This window comes from Orcinus orca, chromosome 20, assembly GCF_937001465.1.
Source record: "Orcinus orca chromosome 20, mOrcOrc1.1, whole genome shotgun sequence".
NCBI lineage: Eukaryota > Metazoa > Chordata > Mammalia > Artiodactyla > Delphinidae > Orcinus > Orcinus orca.
In genome coordinates, this window is record NC_064578.1 from 18575328 (window position 1) to 18594781 (window position 19454).

The window sequence follows — 19454 nt, forward strand, 5'->3', positions numbered from 1 at the left end:
GCCGGCTCCCTGAGGCTGTGCCCCTTTCCGGAAATCTCTGGCCACCCCCATTGGCCAGGCTGTCCCTCCCACTGACCCTGGGGCCCCTCCCACCCCGACTCCAGATAAGGCGAGCCCGGGACTGCTTCACTGGGCACTAGGCACAAGGGCTGGAATGGGGCCGCCCGGCTCCCCGCGGCAGTGGGTCCTGCTGCTGCTGGGGCTGCTGCTTCCCCCCGCCGCCCCCTTCTGGCTCTTCAATGTGCTCTTCCCCCCGCACACCACGCCCAAGGCTGAGCTCAGTAACCACACACGGCCCGTCATCCTCGGTAAGCCCCCACCAGGCCCCTGATACACCAGGGCAGACCTTGGGGAACCTGGGCCCCAGCCCCTGGTAGCAGAGCCTGCTGAGGCCCTTCTGCCCTTGCATTAGCCCTGATCCCTGCCTCAGCATCTGGAGGGGCCAAAGGCTTGTCCTGCAGAGAAATCAACCCCTTCTCGCACCACACTGTTCTCGTGTCTCGGAGTTGTCTCCCCGAGGTGGGTGGAGTAGAGGGTGGGTGTGCCTGAGGGCTTGGCCGGGGCATTACAAGCTGTGGTCAGCTGTAGCCACCGGACCCTGGTCCAAGCCCCACCACTCCTTCCTCAGCCCCCACCCCGGCAAGGACAAGGTGCCCAGCCCAGGTGAGCAGGAGAGGCTCATCAGGTCCTGCCCCTACTCCTAGGCCCGGCCCCACTCCCTTGTACTATTTGTTCTCCCCTTGGACTTTGGCAGTGATGGAGAGTCACGCTACATGTTTGCTTGGTGGGGGCAGGGGTCAGTGGCCTTGGCCCCTGTACCTTCCCTGACCGAGGGGAGCCTGGGCTTTGCGGGGACGGGGCAGGGGATGTGATCAGAAAGAGAGGGTCTTGTCCTTCATCCCTGGGGGTGGAGGGTGTGGGAGATGAAGGGGCGGGGCTGGTCACTGTAGTGTCGGGGAGGTGAGACCGGGGTGGGGTCCACTGCAGGGAAATGGGAGGGATCCAGAGTGAAGGCTGGTGCCTGCAGTGCCTGGCTGCCTGGGGAATCAGCTGGAAGCCAAGCTGGATAAACCAAATGTGGTGAACTGGATGTGCTACCGCAAGACAGACGACTTTTTCACCATCTGGCTGGATCTCAATATGTTCCTACCCGTTGGGGTAGACTGCTGGATCGATAACACCAGGTTCGTGCCATCCCCTCTGGCCTAGCCCCCCACCCTACTCCTTGGTTGCCGCTCCGCTGACTGTCCCACTGCCCCCAGGGTTGTCTACAACCGCAGCTCTGGGCGAGTATCCAATGCCCCCGGTGTACAGATCCGTGTTCCCGGCTTTGGCAAGACCTACTCTGTTGAGTATCTGGACAACAGCAAGTTGGCAGGTGTGTGTGTTGCAGGAAAGTGTGGGGCTCTAGGCTTGGTGGGCTTGAAGGAGCCACAGCCAGAACCCCCAGTGCCACTGCCTCGCCCACAGGTTACATGCACACACTGGTTCAGAACCTGGTCAACAATGGGTATGTGCGGGATGAGACGGTGCGGGCCGCCCCCTACGACTGGCGGCTGGAGCCCAGTGAGTGTCTCTGTGCATAGGGGGCTTGGGGCAGGGCAGGTGGCCCCTAGTCCCAGCTGTGCTGACCCATCCACCCGCCCCTACAGGCCAGCAGGAGGAGTACTACCTGAAGCTTGCTGGGCTAGTGGAGGAAATGCACGCTACCTACAGAAGGCCTGTCTTCCTCATTGGGCACAGCCTTGGCTGCCTGCACTTGCTCTATTTCTTACTGCGCCAGCCCCAGGCCTGGAAGGACCGCTTCATCGATGGTTTCATCTCTCTTGGGGCTCCCTGGGGTGGCTCCATCAAGCCCATGATAATCTTGGCCTCAGGTGAGAGGGCCTCTGATCACTTGTGTCCCGTGGGGAGGGGTGGGGGGTGGAATGAAGCTGACCGTGGGCCTGCCCTCACTCCTGTTTCTTCTCGCAGTGCTAGGCTGGGGGTGTTGTCTACCACCTCTGGGGCACAGCCCCTTTCATTGGCCCTCTGAGAGCAGTGAGCCTGGCCTGGACCATTAGAGTGTCTCCCGACAGTGTCTCAGCGATGACAAAGGGGAAGTAAACAAAGAGGAAGTTAACCCCAGCAATCTGACTCATTGCTGAGGTCTGTTCCTTGTAGCCTCAGGTCCTACCCACTCAGCCTTCGGCTGCCTTCTGCTCCCAGGAGCCCCTTTGCCCAGGGATCTGCCCTAAGCCAGGGCCAGACCCCGGGAGCCCCTCTTGCCCTTCCCCAAGGAGTGGCATAGCTACCACCTGCAGAGCACCCACTGTATTCTGGGCACAGCCAGACGTGGCCTTACCCCTAGGAGCTTAAGTGAAGGAAACACTCCCCAGACTATATCAATGAGTGTCAAACAGAGATTGGTCTCATTTCATTCTTCCCAGAACACAGCTCTGAGCCCTGTGCAGCACAGGCCACAGGGGCCGACAGACACTTGCCTGAGAGAACTGCCAGCACCATCCCCCACTGTTCACACACACAGGAAACCCCTCCCTGCCCTCCTGTTGAAGCTCTAGAGCTCTGCCTCACAGAGGTGCCACTAGGGCTTCTCACTTAACAAGTACACATGGAGCCCCTCCTGACTGCCAGGCCGGTTCTAGTCCATGACTTGGAGTTGATGTTTGGAGTGGGCAAGACAAAGTTGAGCATCCAGCTGAGCTTGGGCTGGGGGGCAAGTTGTGGGCCGGGGGTAGCCAGGACTGGCTCCCTGCCCTACCTTGCTCTGTGTCCACAGGTGACAACCAGGGCATCCCAATCATGTCCAGCATCAAGCTGAAAGAGGAGCAGCGCATGACAACAGCGTCCCCCTGGATGTTTCCCTCCAGCCAGGCATGGCCCGAGGACCACGTGTTCATTTCCACCCCCACCTTCAACTACACAAGCCGTGACTTGCAGCGCTTCTTTACAGACCTGCACTTTGAGGAAGGCTGGTACATGTGGTTACAGTCACGTGACCTGCTGGCAGGGCTCCCAGCACCTGGAGTGGAAGTATACTGTCTGTATGGCGTGGGCCTGCCCACACCCAGCACCTACATCTTTGACCATGGCTTCCCCTACACGGACCCTGTGGGTGTGCTCTATGAGGACGGGGATGACACTGTGGCCACACGCAGCACCGAGCTCTGTGCCCAGTGGCAGGGCCTCCAACAGCAGCCTGTGCACCTGCTGCCTCTGCCTGGGGTACAGCACCTCAATATGGTCTTCAGCAACCAGACACTGGAGCACATCAATGCCATCCTGCTGGGTACCTACCGAAATAGCACCGCCGTACCCCCAACTGCCAGCCCAAGGCCCATGCCCCCTGAATAAAGACCTTCCTTTGCTGCTATAACCCCTGACGTGTGTTATGGGTTCAGGGAAAGGCACTAGGGTCCTCACACCAGGATTCATTCATCTGCAGACCTGTTGCTTTGTGGAGCACAGGGCAAGAAGAGCTTTGCTAGAGCCTGGGATTGAATTGGGCACCTTGAGATATACAGCTTCCCACTCTTCTGGTTGAGCTATTTAAGCAGCCTCTCTGTGCCTGCCTCTGCTCTGGGCATGGGGACTGGAGGGAGCTGCACACACAGCTGTAGAATGGGGGTACGTGGAGCCTAGGGTACAGGATGGAGAAGATCTGAGCTGCCCCTCCTAGCTCCCAAAAGGGCAGGTGAGACCCCACCTCTAGACAGAGACTTTTGAGTGCTAGGTGGGTGACAGAAGCACAAGAGTTTAGCATCTAGGAGAGTGACAGCCACTAAATAGGTCATTTCAATATTGAAGATTTAATTAATGGAGCTAAGTGATCTGAGAGAAAAGGTTAGGGAGGAACAAGGTGGTGATTCTTATGGGTCAGGGAAGGCTTCCCAGAGGAGGTGGTGCCTGTGCTGAGATCAGACGGAATGAGAAGGGTAACTGTAAAGACTGGTTTCAACCTAAGAGCAGCATGCAGCTGATACAGGGTTTAACCAGGGAAAGGGTGTGACCAGATCTCCAATCTAGAAAAGAGCCCCCTCTCTGCAGGGCAGAGTGTAGCCTGGGGGTGGGGGGTGAGGGGCAGGAAGTGTGGGGAAACCAGAGAGGCCAGTGCAGTGTCCAGGGGAGAGGATGCTAGCTGAAACAAGCAGTAAGTAGGAGAAAGAAGTGGATAATGGGTCGTTTGGGATGTGAAATAAGGCTTAGCCATGGGTAGAGCCCAGCATGCCTACGAGCCACCAGATGGACACCTACGGTGCCCCTCTTGAGAGAGGGAAGACAGCATCCGAGACATGGAAGACGGAAGGATCAGCATCACCTTGGCCGAGGACTGAGCCTCCGTGTTTGAGGTTTTAGGAAGAAGGCAAAGGTAGCAAAAGAGAGGCAGGAGTTGGGAGAATGACAAATGGCAGCCATGACTGATGCTGTTGGAAGGCCACTAACAATAACAGAGACCTGGTCAATGTGACAGCCTCAGGACATTGGGACCTGAGGTTAGAGTTGGGGTCAGGGTGGGCAGAGCTCGGGGCTCAGGCTGGACAGTGGCCAGAGAGGAGGGATCTGTCCCTCTGTTCAGACAGAGGGCCCAGGAGCAGCATGGAGAGCCAGGCAAGGGGCATCTCCCCCTTCCCAAGCTGCCTAGGACCAGAGCTGAAGGTGAAAGTGAAAGAGAAGATGCAGAAAAAAGGGGCTGGCATGCTCTGAGGGAAGGTAAAAGCGAAAGGAGGAAGCTCAGTAGTGCAGCCCGAGAGAGGTCAAGGCTTCGGCCTTCCTCCGTGTTGATCCCACTCCTCTGACCCCCTGCCCACCCGGAGATGCAGAAGACAGCGCCAGAACCCCAAAAGGGCTTCTCCTTCGAAAACTGCGAGAGGTGAGTGGGGGGATGGTTGGTTCCCCAGCTGCCTACGCCCTCAGTGGGGGCTTCCGGGAGTGGGAGCCCCAGGGTCTTTAAAATTCCTGGGGGCGAGGGTGGGGGAAGGTACGTGTGTGGAACGATTTGGGTTCCCAGGCTTACCCGAAAGGTGAGGGTAACCGGGACGGAGTTAGGGGATGTGATGACGGTCCCAGAAGAACTGAAAGCTGGGTTTCTCCCCTCCGTTTCCAGAAACGCAGCCTTAGAACGCTCCCTCCCGGGGCTCCGTGTCCCTCATGCACGCAAGACCGGAACCACCATCGCAGGCCTTGTGTTCCGAGTGAGTAGGGCGTTGGGATTGTAACACTCAGAGGAGCGGCCGGGTATGGGAGGTGGGCACTGAACCAATGGGTCCTCCCCCTCCCCCCCAGGACGGGGTCATCCTGGGCGCGGATACGCGGGCCACTAACGATTCGATCGTGGCGTACCAGAGCTGCGAGAAGATCCACTTCATCGCCCCTAAAATCTAGTGAGCATTCCCCCGCCCAGTTCCCCCCTCAAGAACCGCCCCCTCGTTCCCATCCCGGGTCCCAGAACATCCATAGTCCCGCCCACACGAACCCTCCCTTCGCCTTCAGCTGCTGTGGGGCTGGAGTTGCCGCGGACGCAGAGATGACCACGCGGATGGCGGCGTCTAACATGGAGCTACACGCGCTGTCCACAGGCCGCGAGCCCCGCGTGGCCACGGTCACCCGCGCTTTGCGCCAGACGCTCTTCCGGTGCTGGGGCGGGGCTAAAATGATCCTGGGGAGGGGCAGTTGCGGGGAGGGCAGGGCTGAGAGGAGGCTTGACAGGAGAAAGGGCGGGGCCTCGAGGTCCGAGAGACCGGAAGAGGATGGCCTAAGAGGAGCTAAGAGAGTGGCAGGAAGGAACGCTGTTGGTCACGGGGCGCCAGACCACGGGAAGGGGCGGGGCTCGGGTGCAGGGGTGTTATCGAGGAGGGGCGGGACCTAGATTCCTGTGCGTTCGACTGACCGCACCCACTCCGCGAAAAGGTACCGGGGCTACGTGGGCGCCTCGCTGATTGTGGGCGGCGTAGACTTCACCGGACAGCAGCTCTACTGCGTGCACCCCCACGGCTCCTACAGCCGTCTGCCCTTCACGGCCCAGGGTGAGCGCTTCCGCCCCCTTCCCGCGAACCCCGCCCGTGGGACCTCAACGTTTATCCCGCGACTGGGAGGCCGCGGCTGACCTCCGATGCCCTTCCTGCCTGCAGGCTCCGGCCAGGATGCGGCCCTGGCAGTGCTGGAGGACCGGTTCCAGCCGAACATGACGGTGAGCGACATCTCCCCCCCCAACACACTACGCGTGCATTGGTGGGAAGTGTACACCCGGGAGCTGGGGAAACGCAGAGGTACCCTGGCCTACTCTAGAGCTAGGCTTCTCGGAGGTGACGACTGAGTGGAGACTGAGGGTCCAGTGGAGTGAGGGTGAAGTGCTATTCCAACAGTGCCAAAGCTTGGACTGTCCCAGAAGTCAAAACTCAGAGAGGGCCATTTGGTGTTGAGGGAGAAGGGAACAGCAGGTGGGGTCTGGAGTCTGGATTTTGTTTAGGGTGGATGGAAGCAGAAGGCATATGTCACTTTATAGGTGCTTATGGCCCAGAAAGAAAAAGGCAGTGAGCCAGGGATTGTGGGTGGGTGAATAGCCCACTGGAAGCAGAGCCACAAGTGTGACTCAGAGAAGTTTGTGAAGATGGGGGCAGTGGGAACATTGGGGTCTCTGGAAAGAGGGATACTGAAACCAGGGTAGAGGAGCCTGGGGTGGAGATGGGGATGTAGGGAGAGAGAGGAGTTTGGGTGTGAGAAAATGGTAAATAGTTCAGCCTTCAAGATTAACAGTCTCCAGGCTGTAGCCTGAGGGTGATACTAAAGGGTCCATCAGGACTCACACACACACACACACATCTTTACAGCTGGAGGCAGCGCAGGAGCTGCTGGTGGAAGCCATCACTGCAGGGATCCTGGGTGACTTGGGCTCTGGGGGCAGTGTGGATGCATGTGTGATCACTGGGACCAGCGCCAAGCTGCTGCGAACACTGAGCTCTCCCACAGAGCCTATAGAGAGGTAGGAGCATAGGAGATGGGGGAATCACAGGGGAGGATGGGGTGGTAGCAAGGGAAATAGGGGGCTGCAAAGAGAAGACAGGCCACTTGATGAGGTCATCCTTTCTCCTTCCCAGGTCCAGCCAGTACCGCTTTGCCCCTGGGACCACAGCTGTCCTGTCGGAGACAGTGATGCCGCTGACCCTGGAGCTGCTGGAGGAAACTGTGCAGGCCATGGATGTGGAGTGAAGTAGGCTGAGGCTTAGAGCTTGGAACAAGGAGGAATAAACCCAGAAAACACAAATACCTAGACAGATGGCTGTGTCCTTCCTGGGTGGAGGGGGACAAGCAGCCAGCAGGGCTCTGTACCTAAGGTATCCCTGCAGGGGCCACTTCCTCCCATGGCTTCAGTGCCTAGCCTAAGGGGTGCACTTCACCCATCACCTTAGGCATCTACCCCTCCAGAACCCCAGCCCTGGGAAGTATCACAGGCTCAAAGTGGAAAGCCCCCCTCCTGACTCTCCACACTACAGAGGCTCCCCCTACCACTCCCATGCCTTGCTCTTGCCCTCTAGTCCACTGAGGGCTGTTGTACAACCCAAAAGGCCCTATGTATTGCCCCCACATAGAGCCTTTACCTGGCTCATCAGTGGCCAAGGACACAGCCCACAGCTCTCAGTCAGACCGCCCCCATCCCCACTGATGGCTAAAATGCTGGTGGAGGAGCTGCTCCCTGATTCCAAGGGCAAGTTCTCACTCCTCACCCCTACAATGCCTTTACCTGTGAAACCCCTCTGATGACCAGGCATACCTGAGGTGCTAACATGATGCTGAGCTTCTGTTTGCACATGTTGGGCTGTCACTAAGGGGATTGACTCCAAGTTTTCTGGGTGCCAGGGATCACAGGGCTCATGTGGGGAGAGATAATATGACACATTTATCCAGCAGACTTTTGCTGAGCATCCACTGAGTGTCAGCCCAGGTGCAGGTTGCTAGTGGGAGCATCCTGCCTTGGGAGAGAATGGCTGAGCTCCCCTGGAGCTTTGGAACTGTTAGAGTCTGCCCAACCCCTGGGGAGGGTCTACTCCAGGCTGGACATCCCTGGGTCCCCGTTTATGCTTTTTCCCTCAGTATTCTATTATGAAAATTTTAAAACATAAAATCTGGAAAAAAGTTGAACACCTATATACCCACTGCAGACTTTACAATTTGTATTTTGTTATATTTGCTTTACCATGTATCTATCCTTCCCTCTAGTCAGCAATTAACTCGTTTTTTTGACTGATGTGTTCTTGAATCAGCCAAAGCCCTCACACCCCTAGAAGGAGGCAAGCCAACTTACCTGTTGCAACTTTGCACACAGGGGTGTCTTCTCTCCCTTGGGTCAGGCTCACCTTGGGGCTCTACAGTGAATGGACTGTAGACACCAGGGGCTTGTCCATGGGAGCCCCAAGGCCTGGAGGCTGTCAGAGATTTGATGGCTGTCATTCTTCCACCCCTGATCTCCATCCAGGATCGGCCAGTCACCAAGGGCTCATACCTTGCCCTCCTGTGCACAAGGCCCCTCCTAGGTGTATCATCTCATCACGAACAGTGTGGGCTTTGGAGCCAGACAGATGAAGGTTTGGGTCCAAACACACCATGTGGCGGAAGAGTCAGCATCTCCCTGAGCAAACCGTGACACCCATTCCAAGTTGAAGAGGAATCACTGAGGTGATATGTTAGGATTTGCAACCCGCCAGCACCCCCGTCCTGGCCCTGGCCCTTCCACAGCAGAGCTGGTGCAGGTAGACATTCCCTCTACCAGTCAGGAACACCCCTGGGTGCTGAGCAGGCGTCTGTGAGTTTGGTGCTCCTGATAGCCCTGGGAGACTTCCCTGATCCCAGCCACCAGGTGGTTACCGTTAAGTCTAACCACAAGTCCTTGGTACCTGGTGCTCAACATTTGGGATGTGAGGTGGTTCAGGGATCCAGTCAGGGGCCAGGCTTTGGGAGGTGGAGGAGGTGAGAGCCTCACACCTGGGCTCTGTCTGATAAGTCAAGGCCTGAGTGGAGGACCTTGACCGAAAGAGACCCTCCTCCTGCCTAGAGCAAGGAGGAATAATGGCAGGGAGCTGAACCTCCACAGCTGCCTGGCCTCAGTCCTGGGACTTTGGCTCAAGGATGAAGAGAACCATAAAGCCAGGCCCAGTTCTCAACCTCACGCCTGCCACAGTGTTGCTGCTCAGCCTCATCCTTACCCTGGTCCTCCTTGGCTCCTCCTTGGGTAAGTGGGCCTGGCCCAGCCCTGACTGAACAGCCTTAGGGCAACCCAGCTCCCAGCAGCAGCCCAGGCTTCCTGCTCAGGGGCTCAGGGCAGGGGCCAGGCTGGCTAGAAGGGAAGCAGGTGGACAGAGTAGGCAAAGGAGAAAGGATGTGGCAAGGCTGGGCAAGAGGGGGTCAGGGGCCAGTCTCACAAATGGGACAGGAGCTTGGGCTGGGCCCAAGAGCCGGGGAGGGTTTAGGAAGCTGAGAAGCAAAGGTTGGACGTGTAGTTTAGGAAGAGCCTTCTGGCTGCATGTGGGGTATGGACCGTTGAGGTCTGGAGGGAGTGAAGAGGCTAGGAAGGAGACGGGAATATTCCTGGGGACAGGGAGAAAAATGGCCTGGGATTGGGGGTGGGGTGGAGTTGGGGAATGGTGGGGCATAGGTTGGAGAGAGATGAGGAAGAATGAATGGAACTTGGGGGCTGGTTGGATGGGGGCAACTGAGATAGCTATAGAGGCCCAGAGGTGCTCAGGGTGAGAATGGGTAGTGATGAGCCCTCTTGATTTGGACCCCTCTGGGGGGCACAGCCTGGGAGCACCCAGGAGGAGGAGAGGAGAGGTGTGCTGGGATGTGGGAAGCAGGTCCTCACCAGCCCAATGGTCAGGTTGTGGCGTTCCTGCCATCAGACCGGTGCTGAGCTTCAGCCAGAGGATTGTCAATGGGGAGAATGCAGTGCTGGGCTCGTGGCCCTGGCAGGTGTCCTTGCAGGTACATGCACCCTGGGTGTGGGGCAGGGTTTCAGGTGTTTCATGCCTGGGTGTAGCCTGGGCCCACCCCCACTTCTGACCCCTGACCCCAGGACAGCAACAGCTTCCACTTCTGCGGTGGTTCCCTCATCAGTCAGTCCTGGGTGGTCACTGCTGCCCACTGCAATGTTGTGTGAGTGCTTCCCTTCTACCTGCACCCTCCCCCAGCCCCCACCTCCCCACCCCTTTGCCCTGGAGGCCTCTCTCTTGTCACTCTGCCCTCCTTGTGGCTGCCCAACCCCGCTCTCACTGCAGCCCTGGCTGCCACTTTGTCATCCTGGGCGAGTATGACCTATCATCTAGCGCTGAGCCTTTTCAGGTTCTGTCCATCTTGCGGGTCAGTGCCTGGGCTGCAGATGGGGAAGGAAGAGTGGGCAGTGTAGGTGTGTGGGCTCTGGGGGTGAGGAATTTGGAGCATGCCCTGGCCTAGTCCCCTCAGCACCCATCACACTGGGGGCCTGTGCCCATCCCCATCTTGCATGGCCCCTTCCTGGCTCTGCAGGCCATCACGCACCCTTTCTGGAACCCCACCACCATGAACAACGATCTGATGCTACTAAAGCTCGCCTCCCCAGCCCAGTACACAACACACATCTCACCAGTTTGCCTGGCTTCCTCAAATGAGGTGCTGCCTGAAGGCCTCACGTGTCACCACTGGCTGCGGCCGCCTCAGCGGTGCGGGTAGGAATTTGGGCCAAAACTCTGGGTGGGAGGGCAAGGTGGGGACAAGTCATCTGGGACCTAACCACCCACTCCCGGCCCACAGGCAGTGTGACTCCTGCACGCCTGCAGCAGGTGATTCTGCCCCTGGTCACTGTGAGTCAGTGGCCAGCAATACTGGGGCTCACGCATCACCAACTCTATGATCTGTGCAGGGGCCTTGGGGCCTCCTTGTGCCAGGTGAGCACTGGCACCCTGTCCTGTCCTCTGCACTGTCCTGTGGCACTCCCACCCTCCACACTGACTTCTCCCCTCCTTCCATCAGGGTGAATGTGGAGGCCCGCTTGTCTGCCAGAAGGGGGACATGTGGGTGCTCACTGGTATTGTCTCCTGGGGCGCCAATAACTGCAACGTGTGCGCGCCTGCCACGTACACTCAGGTTAGCAAGTTCAGTACCTGGATCAATCATAGCCTACAACCAAGCCCACCACGGGCCCTCTCCCCGTCTCAGTCCAATAAAGACCCCAGGCTCTGTCCTCTTGTGTATGCCTGCCTGTCTTCCTGGTTCAGGGAAAAGCAGAGGCTAGGGCTTCCCTGGTGGCACAGTGGTTGAGAGTCCGCCTGCCGATGCAGGGGACGCGGGTTCGTGCCCCGGTCCGGGAAGATCCCACATGCCTCGGAGCTGCTGGGCCCGTGAGCCATGGCCGCTGAGCCTGCACGTCCGGAGCCTGTGCTCCGCAACGGGAGAGGCCACAACAGTGAGAGGCCTGTGTACCGCAAAAAAAAAAAAAAAAAAAGGCTCTTGGGGGCCCCATTCCCCAAGCGGAGTTTGTCTTCTGGCACGGCAGGTGTTGAGGAGTTAGGATCCTCCTAGACTAGCCGTGACCAGGTTGGGCTCTTCCCATCTCCCCACCGCCTCCTGGGCAACCTCTTGTCCACAGCAAGAGACTGGGCTGTTGGAATGAATGGGCAGCTTTCCCAGGGGAAGGCAGCCTGTTTATTGAGTACGAAGGATACATTTACAAACTTGAGTACACAAAATAAATAACTGCACATTCTCCATCCACAGTCCATGGCATAAAGGCCCAAGTCTCCAAACTCCCTCCGTCCTACCTTCAGGACCAGGCCCATCCTGGCCAAAAGAGGAAATAAATCCCCAGAGGCACTTGGGGAAGTAGGGGGAATTCTGAGGCCATGGGGCTTGGGCTTTCCACTGCCTTGTGCTAGGAGAACTGGAGACAGGAGGAGGGGGTGTACAAGGCATGAATGACTTGGCCCAGAGTGGTCTCTTTTGGCTTGGTTTCCTACTGGAGGTGGCACATGCAAAAAGAAGAGGGCCTAGCCCAAGGGAACCCACTGGGAGGAACTAAGAGCCAAACCCTCCCTGCTGGCAGGGGACCTGCAGTCCAGCTAAGGCTAAAGCTGGGCCCTGGCTCCTTCCCACCCACTGAAAGCAGCTGTGGAGGGACAGGGCTTGGGTTCCAGCCCCGTCTGTGGTGGTGGGGAGGCACCATGACTGACGCGGGATGGTCTGGCTCAGACCTCTGGGAAAGCAGCCACCCAATTCCACCCACCTCTCAGAGGGGCTCCCTCCAGACGGCGATTCAGCGGGGCCCAGAATGGAAGGGTAATGCTGTGAAAAGAAGCAGGGACAGGCTGGACTGAGCAAGGCCACCGTGAGAAGGTCAGTGCCCCAGGCACTCAGGGTTCAGAGGCAGGTCACACAGTATGGCTAAGTTCCAGGGGGAGCTGCGCAAAAGCTCAGCAGAAGGGGATAGGGTTGAGCACCCCGGGGACCCTCCCTCAATGCAGCAGCTCCTTCCTTCCGACTTCCTCTTGGAGGATAAAGGGAGAGCATGGTGCTCATTCCTCGGCCGCCCATACTCATGCCAGACACTAGATGGCTCCTTCATGCAGCTGCAGAGGAGGGAACAGCAGCACCTGAAGGGAGAGGCAACACCAAGGGTGGAACCCAGGCTGACACTGGAATCCTGATGGGGCTCTCCCTCGGAAGCCCCTGCCCTTTGCTTTGGCCCAGGTGCCCCCATCCCCCAGGTAGCAGCAGTGGGGCTCCTTTTAACCCCGCACAGTTGGGAAGGAGGCACCTGGGGAATAGAATGGGCATCCAAGGGGGAGAGGGAGGTGATAGTAGGCTCTGTAAAGAAGGCACTGAGTGCAGTAGGCTGGTGGGCAGGAACTCTCATAGTCAGAGAGAGGCTGAAGCCTGGAGCAAGCCTGCTACCAACATGGCCACACAGTCCAGAGGGCCAAGGACCATTCCACGGTCCTACCACCAGAGATCCTGGCAAGTCCTGGGGCCGGGAGGGGTCCCCAGGGGCACCATGAAGGAAGACAGATCTTGGCTGGGAGGTGGGAGGCTGTTTAGACTTAGCCAGGGGCTGAGAGTCCAGCCAAGGCACAAGCTGTGGGCCTACCTGGGCCTCTCACTGGAGCATAATCATGAGGATCAGGATGCCATGGAATGTGGGGCGGGGGGAGGGCAGACAGGAAGGCTTGGTAGAGGAAAGGGGGGATTCCAGAAGTAACTGTCCCAAAGAGTCCTGGGACCACAAGACACCCTCTACCTGGCACTGCATGCTCCTTTGGTCTAGGGAAGAGCCAAGAGGTGAGGAGACTGAAGGCCAGGTCCTGCCCTTCCCCCAATATGTACCAGAGCAGTTGTCTACCAAAAGGAGCATTAGTGCCAGACCAGGCTCCCCGTTCAGGGGGCTCTTATGCCCCAGGGCTCCCTCCACTCTGTCGCACCAGACTCGGGCCCAGGGTGAAGATGGGGACTGCTGAAGGCACAGAGAAGGGGCTGGGGCCATTCACCTACCACTGACCATACAGACCTATCTCTAGAGAGGGCGGTGGGCCCAGATGGCACAGCAATGTGTGGCCAGGCTGGGGCCATGCCATGTCAGCACCCCAGCCTGCCAGCTCAGCCATTGTACTGCTGCTGGTAGCGCAGGTTGAGCTCCCGCAGCTCTCGCTCCCGCACTCGGCGAGACTTGTTGGATCGTGTAGAGCGGCTGGAACGCGTGGACTGGGCAGATTTGGTGCTCTGGCAGCGCGAGGAGGCGCGTTTGAGGAGGTTCTGGGAGATGGAGCGGTGCAGATTCTTCATAGACGAAGAGGCAGCCATGCTCACCACCCACGGATGCCTCAGGGCCTGCAGTGCCGTCATACGGGCGCCGGGGTCCACCGTCAGCAGGCGGTCAATGAAGTCCTTGGCCAGGTTGGACACACTGGGCCAGGGCTAGAAGCCAAGGACAAGCATTAGAGCGAGCACACTCAACATTGCCCTGAACATCCCGATGATGTCACCTACACAGCACTCAGACCTGTCCAGTAGCCCTGCACTCTCCCCCTAGAGAGAGGAACTGCCCGGCTCCTCTCACGTAGAACATTCCGGGCCTCCCCTTCCCACCCAGTGCTGACCCAGGCCACTGAGCAGAGGCTGCTCTCTGAGTGACAAGGAGTGTGATAGGAGGAGAAGGATCCACCCCCTCCCTGAGGAGCAAACTTCAAAGGTGCCCTGGACTCAAAGCCTGGTTCAAGGAGGTGGCCCCCGTCAAGACCACCCAACCTACACCAGGACCACCATAACATCAGGGCGATTTAATGAGAACGACCCAAACCTTCCACCATATCTTGAGCCGGACTTAAGCTCCCATCACTGGATGCCCATACTGAGTCACTTCCTAGTCCTTAGAAACAGGGTCTGCCCTCCCTTCCAACTGAAAAAGTGGCCAAAATAATCACTGCATTCTCTGCATCAGCCTCAGCCTCAGCCTCTCAGCCATGAGGAGAAAGGAAACAATTCAAGGCAACTAGATTTCTCCATCTGCTGGGATGGCAGGGGGATCCTGGGAGCCCAGCAGGGATTAGGACCCTTCTCAGGGGTGCTTCTCATGTCTGCATGACCTCTCTAAGCCACACAGGGGCTCCTGGCAGTACCCTGTGCCAGCCTCGTTTTAGTACATTCTTTCCTCAGCACAAAGCCTGCTCTGCTACATGCACCCACGGCTGCCTCATCTCAGCCACACACCAAACAGCCGTCTGTCTCAGGGCCTCAGCCCGCACAAATTGTCTTCACCTGGCTGAATCCTCAGGTTCTCAGGTTAAAGGACACTTGCTCACACTCCCTCTCTTAGCCACCAGTGCTAAGCAACTATTCGAATAATTTCAAGTTTATTGTTCCCATTAGACCATGCTTAGCTATTCACCAGTGCCTGGTGCCGGGCATACAGGAGGCACTCAGAAGACAGGGGCTCAGAGAGTAAACAACCCATGCATGGCACCTGATGGGTGCCCTCTCCTGCCGCTGCTTCCAGCATGTGGGGCTCAGATGCCCGGGCCCTTGACTTACTCTGCTGAAGGAGGGCAGATGCAGCACTTCTCCGAGTCCCTGCATCTCTTGGGAGCACTCTGGCACGGGCTCTGACACTCTCCAAAGGGTGGGTGGCTAGGACTTCTGCTGAGCCTGCTCCAGGTGGTTCGGCTGGGATGCCAGGTGTCCTATCACCCTCCTTCCTGTCTGGTGAGAGGTCTAACTGTTCTACCCCGTGGTGCCCTTCACCTTGAGGAGCCCCTGAACACACTCTCCAAGGGGCTCCGGAAAGTCTGAGAGCCCACATTTGGGGTAGCTGCATGCCCACTCAGCAGACACACTAACACAGTTATCGCTACCCCCAGTCAGGCTTCCTTGACCCCCAACTCTTCCCCCATGCCTTTCCCCACTGATGTCGATGTACCGGGAGGCAGTGGGTGGGGTGGGGTAGGAAACAAGGAAAAGACTCATCTGGAGTCCTGAAGAAGGGGTGGAGCTACTTGTAGTTGTTATCCTTACCTGCCCTTTGGAAGGCAAATCTCAACTTTTACTGAGCTGAACTGGAAGAAAGTCACAGAAAGCCCAGATTTCTAAACAGCCACCTAACAGGGTCCTCCTCACCAATGGGCCAGCTCCCAGTGATTCCTGGTAAGCGACTGGCCTCCAGGAGGAGGGCAGTTCGGGCCCATAAATCCCGTGCTGTCTGAGAGCAGTGAGGGAGAGCAAGGAGCAACAGCCCTCCCACGCAGGCAGCCTGGTCCACATCTCCCTGCAGGCCTGTGTAACTCAGGGCTCTGATACTGAGGCTGACATGCAGGGTGACTGGACTAGACAGTTGCCACAGTAGCTGTGGGCTCTCAGTTCAAGAAAGCCCCATGGCTTGCTGCTGCCACCTGAACACAAAGAGCCATTGTGAGGGGCCAGCCAATCTAGACCACGGACACACTGTGGCCCCTGTCACTCATTTGAGAAATGGAGAGACGCAGGCATAATGGGGCCACTGATGGACAAAGCAAACCTAGAGCTGGAACAGGTCATGGGAATACCTGTGCTTGTGCTGCACTGCGGCTTTTATGGTCTCCAAGAAAAGGAGAAATCACTGGGGAACACACTGCAGCTCAGCCTAGCCTGTTGGTGGGACAGCTCCAAGACAGAGCTGCCAGCCCAGGCCAGCCAAACAGGGCTGGGACATGGATTCTGCCCCTGGCCCTTGGTCCAGTCAAGCCAGAAGAGAGGCAACTCCTCTGCAAATGACAGAATAAAAAGTGGCAAACCTGGACTCACAAGTCAGGAACCTGAACACGGATGGATCGGAGGCATCCCCACTTCATAACCATACCCAGCCAAACAAACCAAGGCCCCCTGCAGCTCCAAACCAGTCCAGTGCAGTCTCAGATGGGCCTCCCACTAGACACGCACTGTGGGCTTAAGCATCTCCACCTCCAGAGTGACACAGGCTCACACCAGCTGTCAACCCCTGCTGCTTGTTGCCATGATCGCCAAAGTGAGCCGGATTGATCTGCCCCTCCTCCTCCCCCAGGCGCTCGCCTCTCCAATTACCTGGTACAGGCAGCAGTGTGAGGAATGTTGATGGGCTCATTAGTCTGAGGGCCTGCCCACCCTCTTTGGCAGGCCCCAGCTCTCCCCATCTTTGAAGAACTGTGCGCAGGTGGGTCCCCTAAGACAATGTGACTCGAGCTGTCCTGACATGAGAACCGGGCTGTGCAATGGCACCCAGCCTAACCCTCACACACTGAGGGACCTGCAGCGGGAAGTCAAACAGGACAAACACGGGAAGGTGGTCCTCGAGCCAGCCCACTGACAGCGGGGCAGGGGCTTATGTTGACCTCCAGAATAGTGGCCCCTTGGAGGTCTCCAACAGGGCTCACAAAGGAGAAGCAAGGCCTTCCACACTCACCCATGGCCACACTTCTGGCCAAGTCCAATTCAGCACCTCCTGAAAAAGCGATCGGGACCTCCCTGGTGGCACAGTGGTTTACATTCCGTGCTCCCAATGCAAGGGGCCCGGGTTCGACCCCTGGTCAGGAAACTAGATCCCACATGCATGCCGCAACTAACAGTTCACATGCCACAACTAAGGAGCCCACGTGCCGCAACTAAGGAGCCAGCAAGCCACAACTAAGAAGCCGGCAAGATGCAACTAAAGAGCCCTCAAGCAGCAACTAAGGCACCCTCGAGCTGCAACTAAGGAGCCCGCCTGCTGCAACTAAGGAGCCCACGAGCCGCAAATAAGGAGCCCACCTGCCGCAACTAAGACCCAGCACAACCAAATAAAAAAGAAAAAGAAAGCGATCAACACATGCAGACCAACCCACCTGCTTCCCCAACATGCTCAGGCTTCTGGAGCCACATGAGTGTGTCTGGCAGCCTCTGACTGACTGGCCAGGTAACATTCTGTTCCTCATATGCAGCCAAGTGAGGAAAAGAAAAATGGGAAATTCCCTGGCAGTCCAGTGGTTAGGATTCCACTCTTCCACTGCAGGGGGCACGGGTTTGACCCCTGGTCGGGGAACTAAGATCCCACATGCCGCACAGTGGAGCCAAAAGAAAGAAAAAGAAAAATGGGCATGAGGAAAAAGGAAAATGATAAACTGTCATGCTCTTCAGTTTCCACAGCTCTAACTGCCAGCTGTGGGTAAAGGAGAGATATACTTTTGCCTCAGTATACTTGGGGCCAGATCAGGGACACATGTAAGCCTCAGGTGGGTGGCAGAAGGGACAGGCCCCAGGTACCACCTGGCCAGTCTCCTAGAGGCTTCCACCCATTTCTGGGCTGGCAAAGAGCATGGGGCATGAAAGGGAATATCAAAATGTCAGTCGGCCTTGCCTCCAGACACTCAGGCCTCCGTGAGACCTGAGTGTGCAGAGGACAGCTGCAATACTCAGGGTGACAGCCCGCACCCTCCTGTCCAGAAGTCAGTCTTTCATGAGCTGTGTGGGTGAGGGGTCCTGCCCCAAGAGGAGGACAAGAAGAGGCTGTAGGAGGAAGGGTATCACCTCCACCCTGTTTCTGACCATCGAGCTGGCCGCCCTTCTGCCTACCCTGTAACCCCCAGAGTCCTTGCAGTTCAGATACCTACTCCTGATGCTGTAACAGCAGAGAAATCAATAGGGTAGAAGAAGGATCTCCCCCATGAGTACTTCCTAACCAACTTCACCCTCCTCATCGCTCTGCTTCTGTGAGACCAGTCACTCCTGGTGACACTCAGCAGCTGAATCCAACTCTCCCTTCAGAGGGAGGCACCAGACCAGAAAGGGTTTGCCACTCCAGCTCAGAGGACACACTTCCTCCCGTCCCAGTCTCATTCACTTGCTCTAGCTCTAATGTCACAAGGGCCTGGCAAGAATGTTACCCAAGCTACTTCCATGGTCCTGCCTTGAGCCCCAGGGCTAAGGGAACAAGGGCTGGAACCAGCTCTCGAGGCCTAGGCTGCAGAGGGAGGAGGAAGCTGCTTCCTTCCAGTAGCAAACCCAGCTCACGGGGCATACCCTAGACTCCCTCTGGTAAGCAGGTCTGACGGCTCTCAAGTAAGGGGAGAAAAAGGCCTAGCGTCTCTTTGGGCTGGAAGCCCAGTGACCTGTGTTCTAGGTCTACCGTCTTGGCTGACCGTAGAGAAATCACAGCCTCCTCACTTTTAATATGAAGGAGCTGAATGCAACGAATTCTAAGTCTCTTCCAGTTTATAAAGTCCTGGGTTGTAAGAAGATGGCTCCCCATCTTTTTTTCCCACTTGGCTGCATGTGAGGAAGAGAAGGAGAGCATCTAACGTTTAAGCTGACTTGATGTCTTGACCTTTATGGGTTCTCTTCCAGCCCATGATGACACTGGGGAAGGTTCCCTGGCAGAGAAGGAAGCCCAGGCAAAGAGATGCTAGGGGAAGAAGGGGGAGAAAGAAGCCTGGGCTTTGCTCCCATGACTCAGTTCTTCCCTCAACTTTGTCTCAACATGTGTCTTCAGATCCAGCATTCCCATGTTCAAAGTCCTCCTTCCTGTACTGACATGGGCCTGAATGAGAGCAGAGAGAAGGGCACAGAGGATATTCTGGGAAATGGAGCTTCAGGTTTACTCAGGAGAGCAGAACTATTAGTGTGATAAGAACAGCACACTCTGATGTTAACCATGAGGAAAAGTGTTTTGAAAAAATCAGCACAATTAGACACTGTGGGGCTGTAGAGCCAGCATCTCCTCCTCTGGTCAAGACACTCACCATCCCGGTGTCTGGACTTCCAGAACAGACAGTATCCAACACGCTGAGACCACGCTGTGGGTGGGGGGACCTGAGCAGCAGAAAAGAGAAAGATGTTGAGGGAGAGAGGCTGACAGGAGAAAAAGGAGGAAGATAATAGAGGTTTAAACAGAGGCAGAGGAGCTTCCCTGGTGGCGCAGTGGTTAAGAATTCACCTGCCAATGCAGGGGACACGGGTTCGAG

General features: G+C 57.2%; 4 protein-coding genes across 7 annotated transcripts in view; 3 read left to right on the top strand and 1 right to left on the bottom strand.

Annotated features, from left to right (window-relative positions):
- Positions 1 to 87: 87 nt before the first annotated feature.
- On the top strand, positions 88 to 3376 carry LCAT (lecithin-cholesterol acyltransferase). Of its 2 annotated transcripts, none has more exons than XM_004273184.4 (6): positions 88 to 308; positions 1028 to 1184; positions 1263 to 1378; positions 1471 to 1566; positions 1653 to 1877; positions 2780 to 3376. In XM_004273184.4, exons 1-6 carry the CDS (start codon positions 155 to 157, stop codon positions 3352 to 3354), a joined length of 1323 nt encoding a protein of 440 aa, XP_004273232.1. In that variant the 5' UTR covers positions 88 to 154; the 3' UTR covers positions 3355 to 3376. The 2 variants fall into 2 exon arrangements, with proteins under 2 accessions (XP_004273232.1, XP_033290090.1); XM_033434199.2 differs by having other exon boundaries at positions 165 to 663.
- A 149-nt stretch (positions 3377 to 3525) lies between these two features.
- On the top strand, positions 3526 to 8165 carry PSMB10 (proteasome 20S subunit beta 10). 2 transcript variants are annotated; one of them, XM_004273180.3, is made up of 8 exons: positions 3526 to 4870; positions 5105 to 5192; positions 5284 to 5381; positions 5491 to 5631; positions 5908 to 6023; positions 6129 to 6187; positions 6828 to 6979; positions 7095 to 8165. In XM_004273180.3, exons 1-8 carry the CDS (start codon positions 4815 to 4817, stop codon positions 7204 to 7206), a joined length of 822 nt encoding a protein of 273 aa, XP_004273228.1. In that variant the 5' UTR covers positions 3526 to 4814; the 3' UTR covers positions 7207 to 8165. The 2 variants fall into 2 exon arrangements, with proteins under 2 accessions (XP_004273228.1, XP_033290091.2); XM_033434200.2 differs by lacking the exon at positions 6828 to 6979.
- Positions 8166 to 8303: 138 nt separating this feature from the next.
- Positions 8304 to 11632, top strand: CTRL (chymotrypsin like). The gene is given in 10 exon segments (XM_004273435.4): positions 8304 to 9223; positions 9869 to 9972; positions 10064 to 10143; positions 10266 to 10347; positions 10513 to 10658; positions 10660 to 10691; positions 10777 to 10838; positions 10840 to 10888; positions 10891 to 10910; positions 10996 to 11632. Coding segments are annotated over 10 exon segments (966 nt in total). The 5' UTR covers positions 8304 to 9120; the 3' UTR covers positions 11284 to 11632.
- PSKH1 (protein serine kinase H1) overlaps positions 11627 to 19454 on the bottom strand; it is a 34994-nt gene continuing 27166 nt past the window's right edge. The window contains exons 3-4 of one of the 2 annotated variants that reach the window (XM_033434197.2): positions 19233 to 19302; positions 13739 to 13929 (exon numbers count right to left, since the gene is read on the bottom strand). In XM_033434197.2, the coding sequence (XP_033290088.1) occupies positions 13889 to 13929; positions 19233 to 19302 (111 nt within the window). In that variant the 3' untranslated portion in view covers positions 13739 to 13888. Of the gene's footprint in view, positions 13930 to 19232; positions 19303 to 19454 lie in introns of both variants that reach the window. The other variant, XM_004273178.4, reaches the window with a different exon arrangement.

Excerpts from the sequence above, each read along its gene's own strand:
- LCAT (XM_004273184.4), top strand. The coding sequence starts at position 155 with ATGGGGCCGCCCGGCTCCCCGCGGCAGTGGGTCCTGCTGCTGCTGGGG. Across the intron at positions 1,185-1,262 it reads TGCTGGATCGATAACACCAG|GGTTGTCTACAACCGCAGCT; the intron begins GTTCGTGCCATC and ends CACTGCCCCCAG. Across the intron at positions 1,567-1,652 it reads CGACTGGCGGCTGGAGCCCA|GCCAGCAGGAGGAGTACTAC; the intron begins GTGAGTGTCTCT and ends CCGCCCCTACAG.
- PSMB10 (XM_004273180.3), top strand. The coding sequence starts at position 4,815 with ATGCAGAAGACAGCGCCAGAACCCCAAAAGGGCTTCTCCTTCGAAAAC. Across the intron at positions 6,024-6,128 it reads TCTGCCCTTCACGGCCCAGG|GCTCCGGCCAGGATGCGGCC; the intron begins GTGAGCGCTTCC and ends TCCTGCCTGCAG. Across the intron at positions 6,188-6,827 it reads GGTTCCAGCCGAACATGACG|CTGGAGGCAGCGCAGGAGCT; the intron begins GTGAGCGACATC and ends ACATCTTTACAG.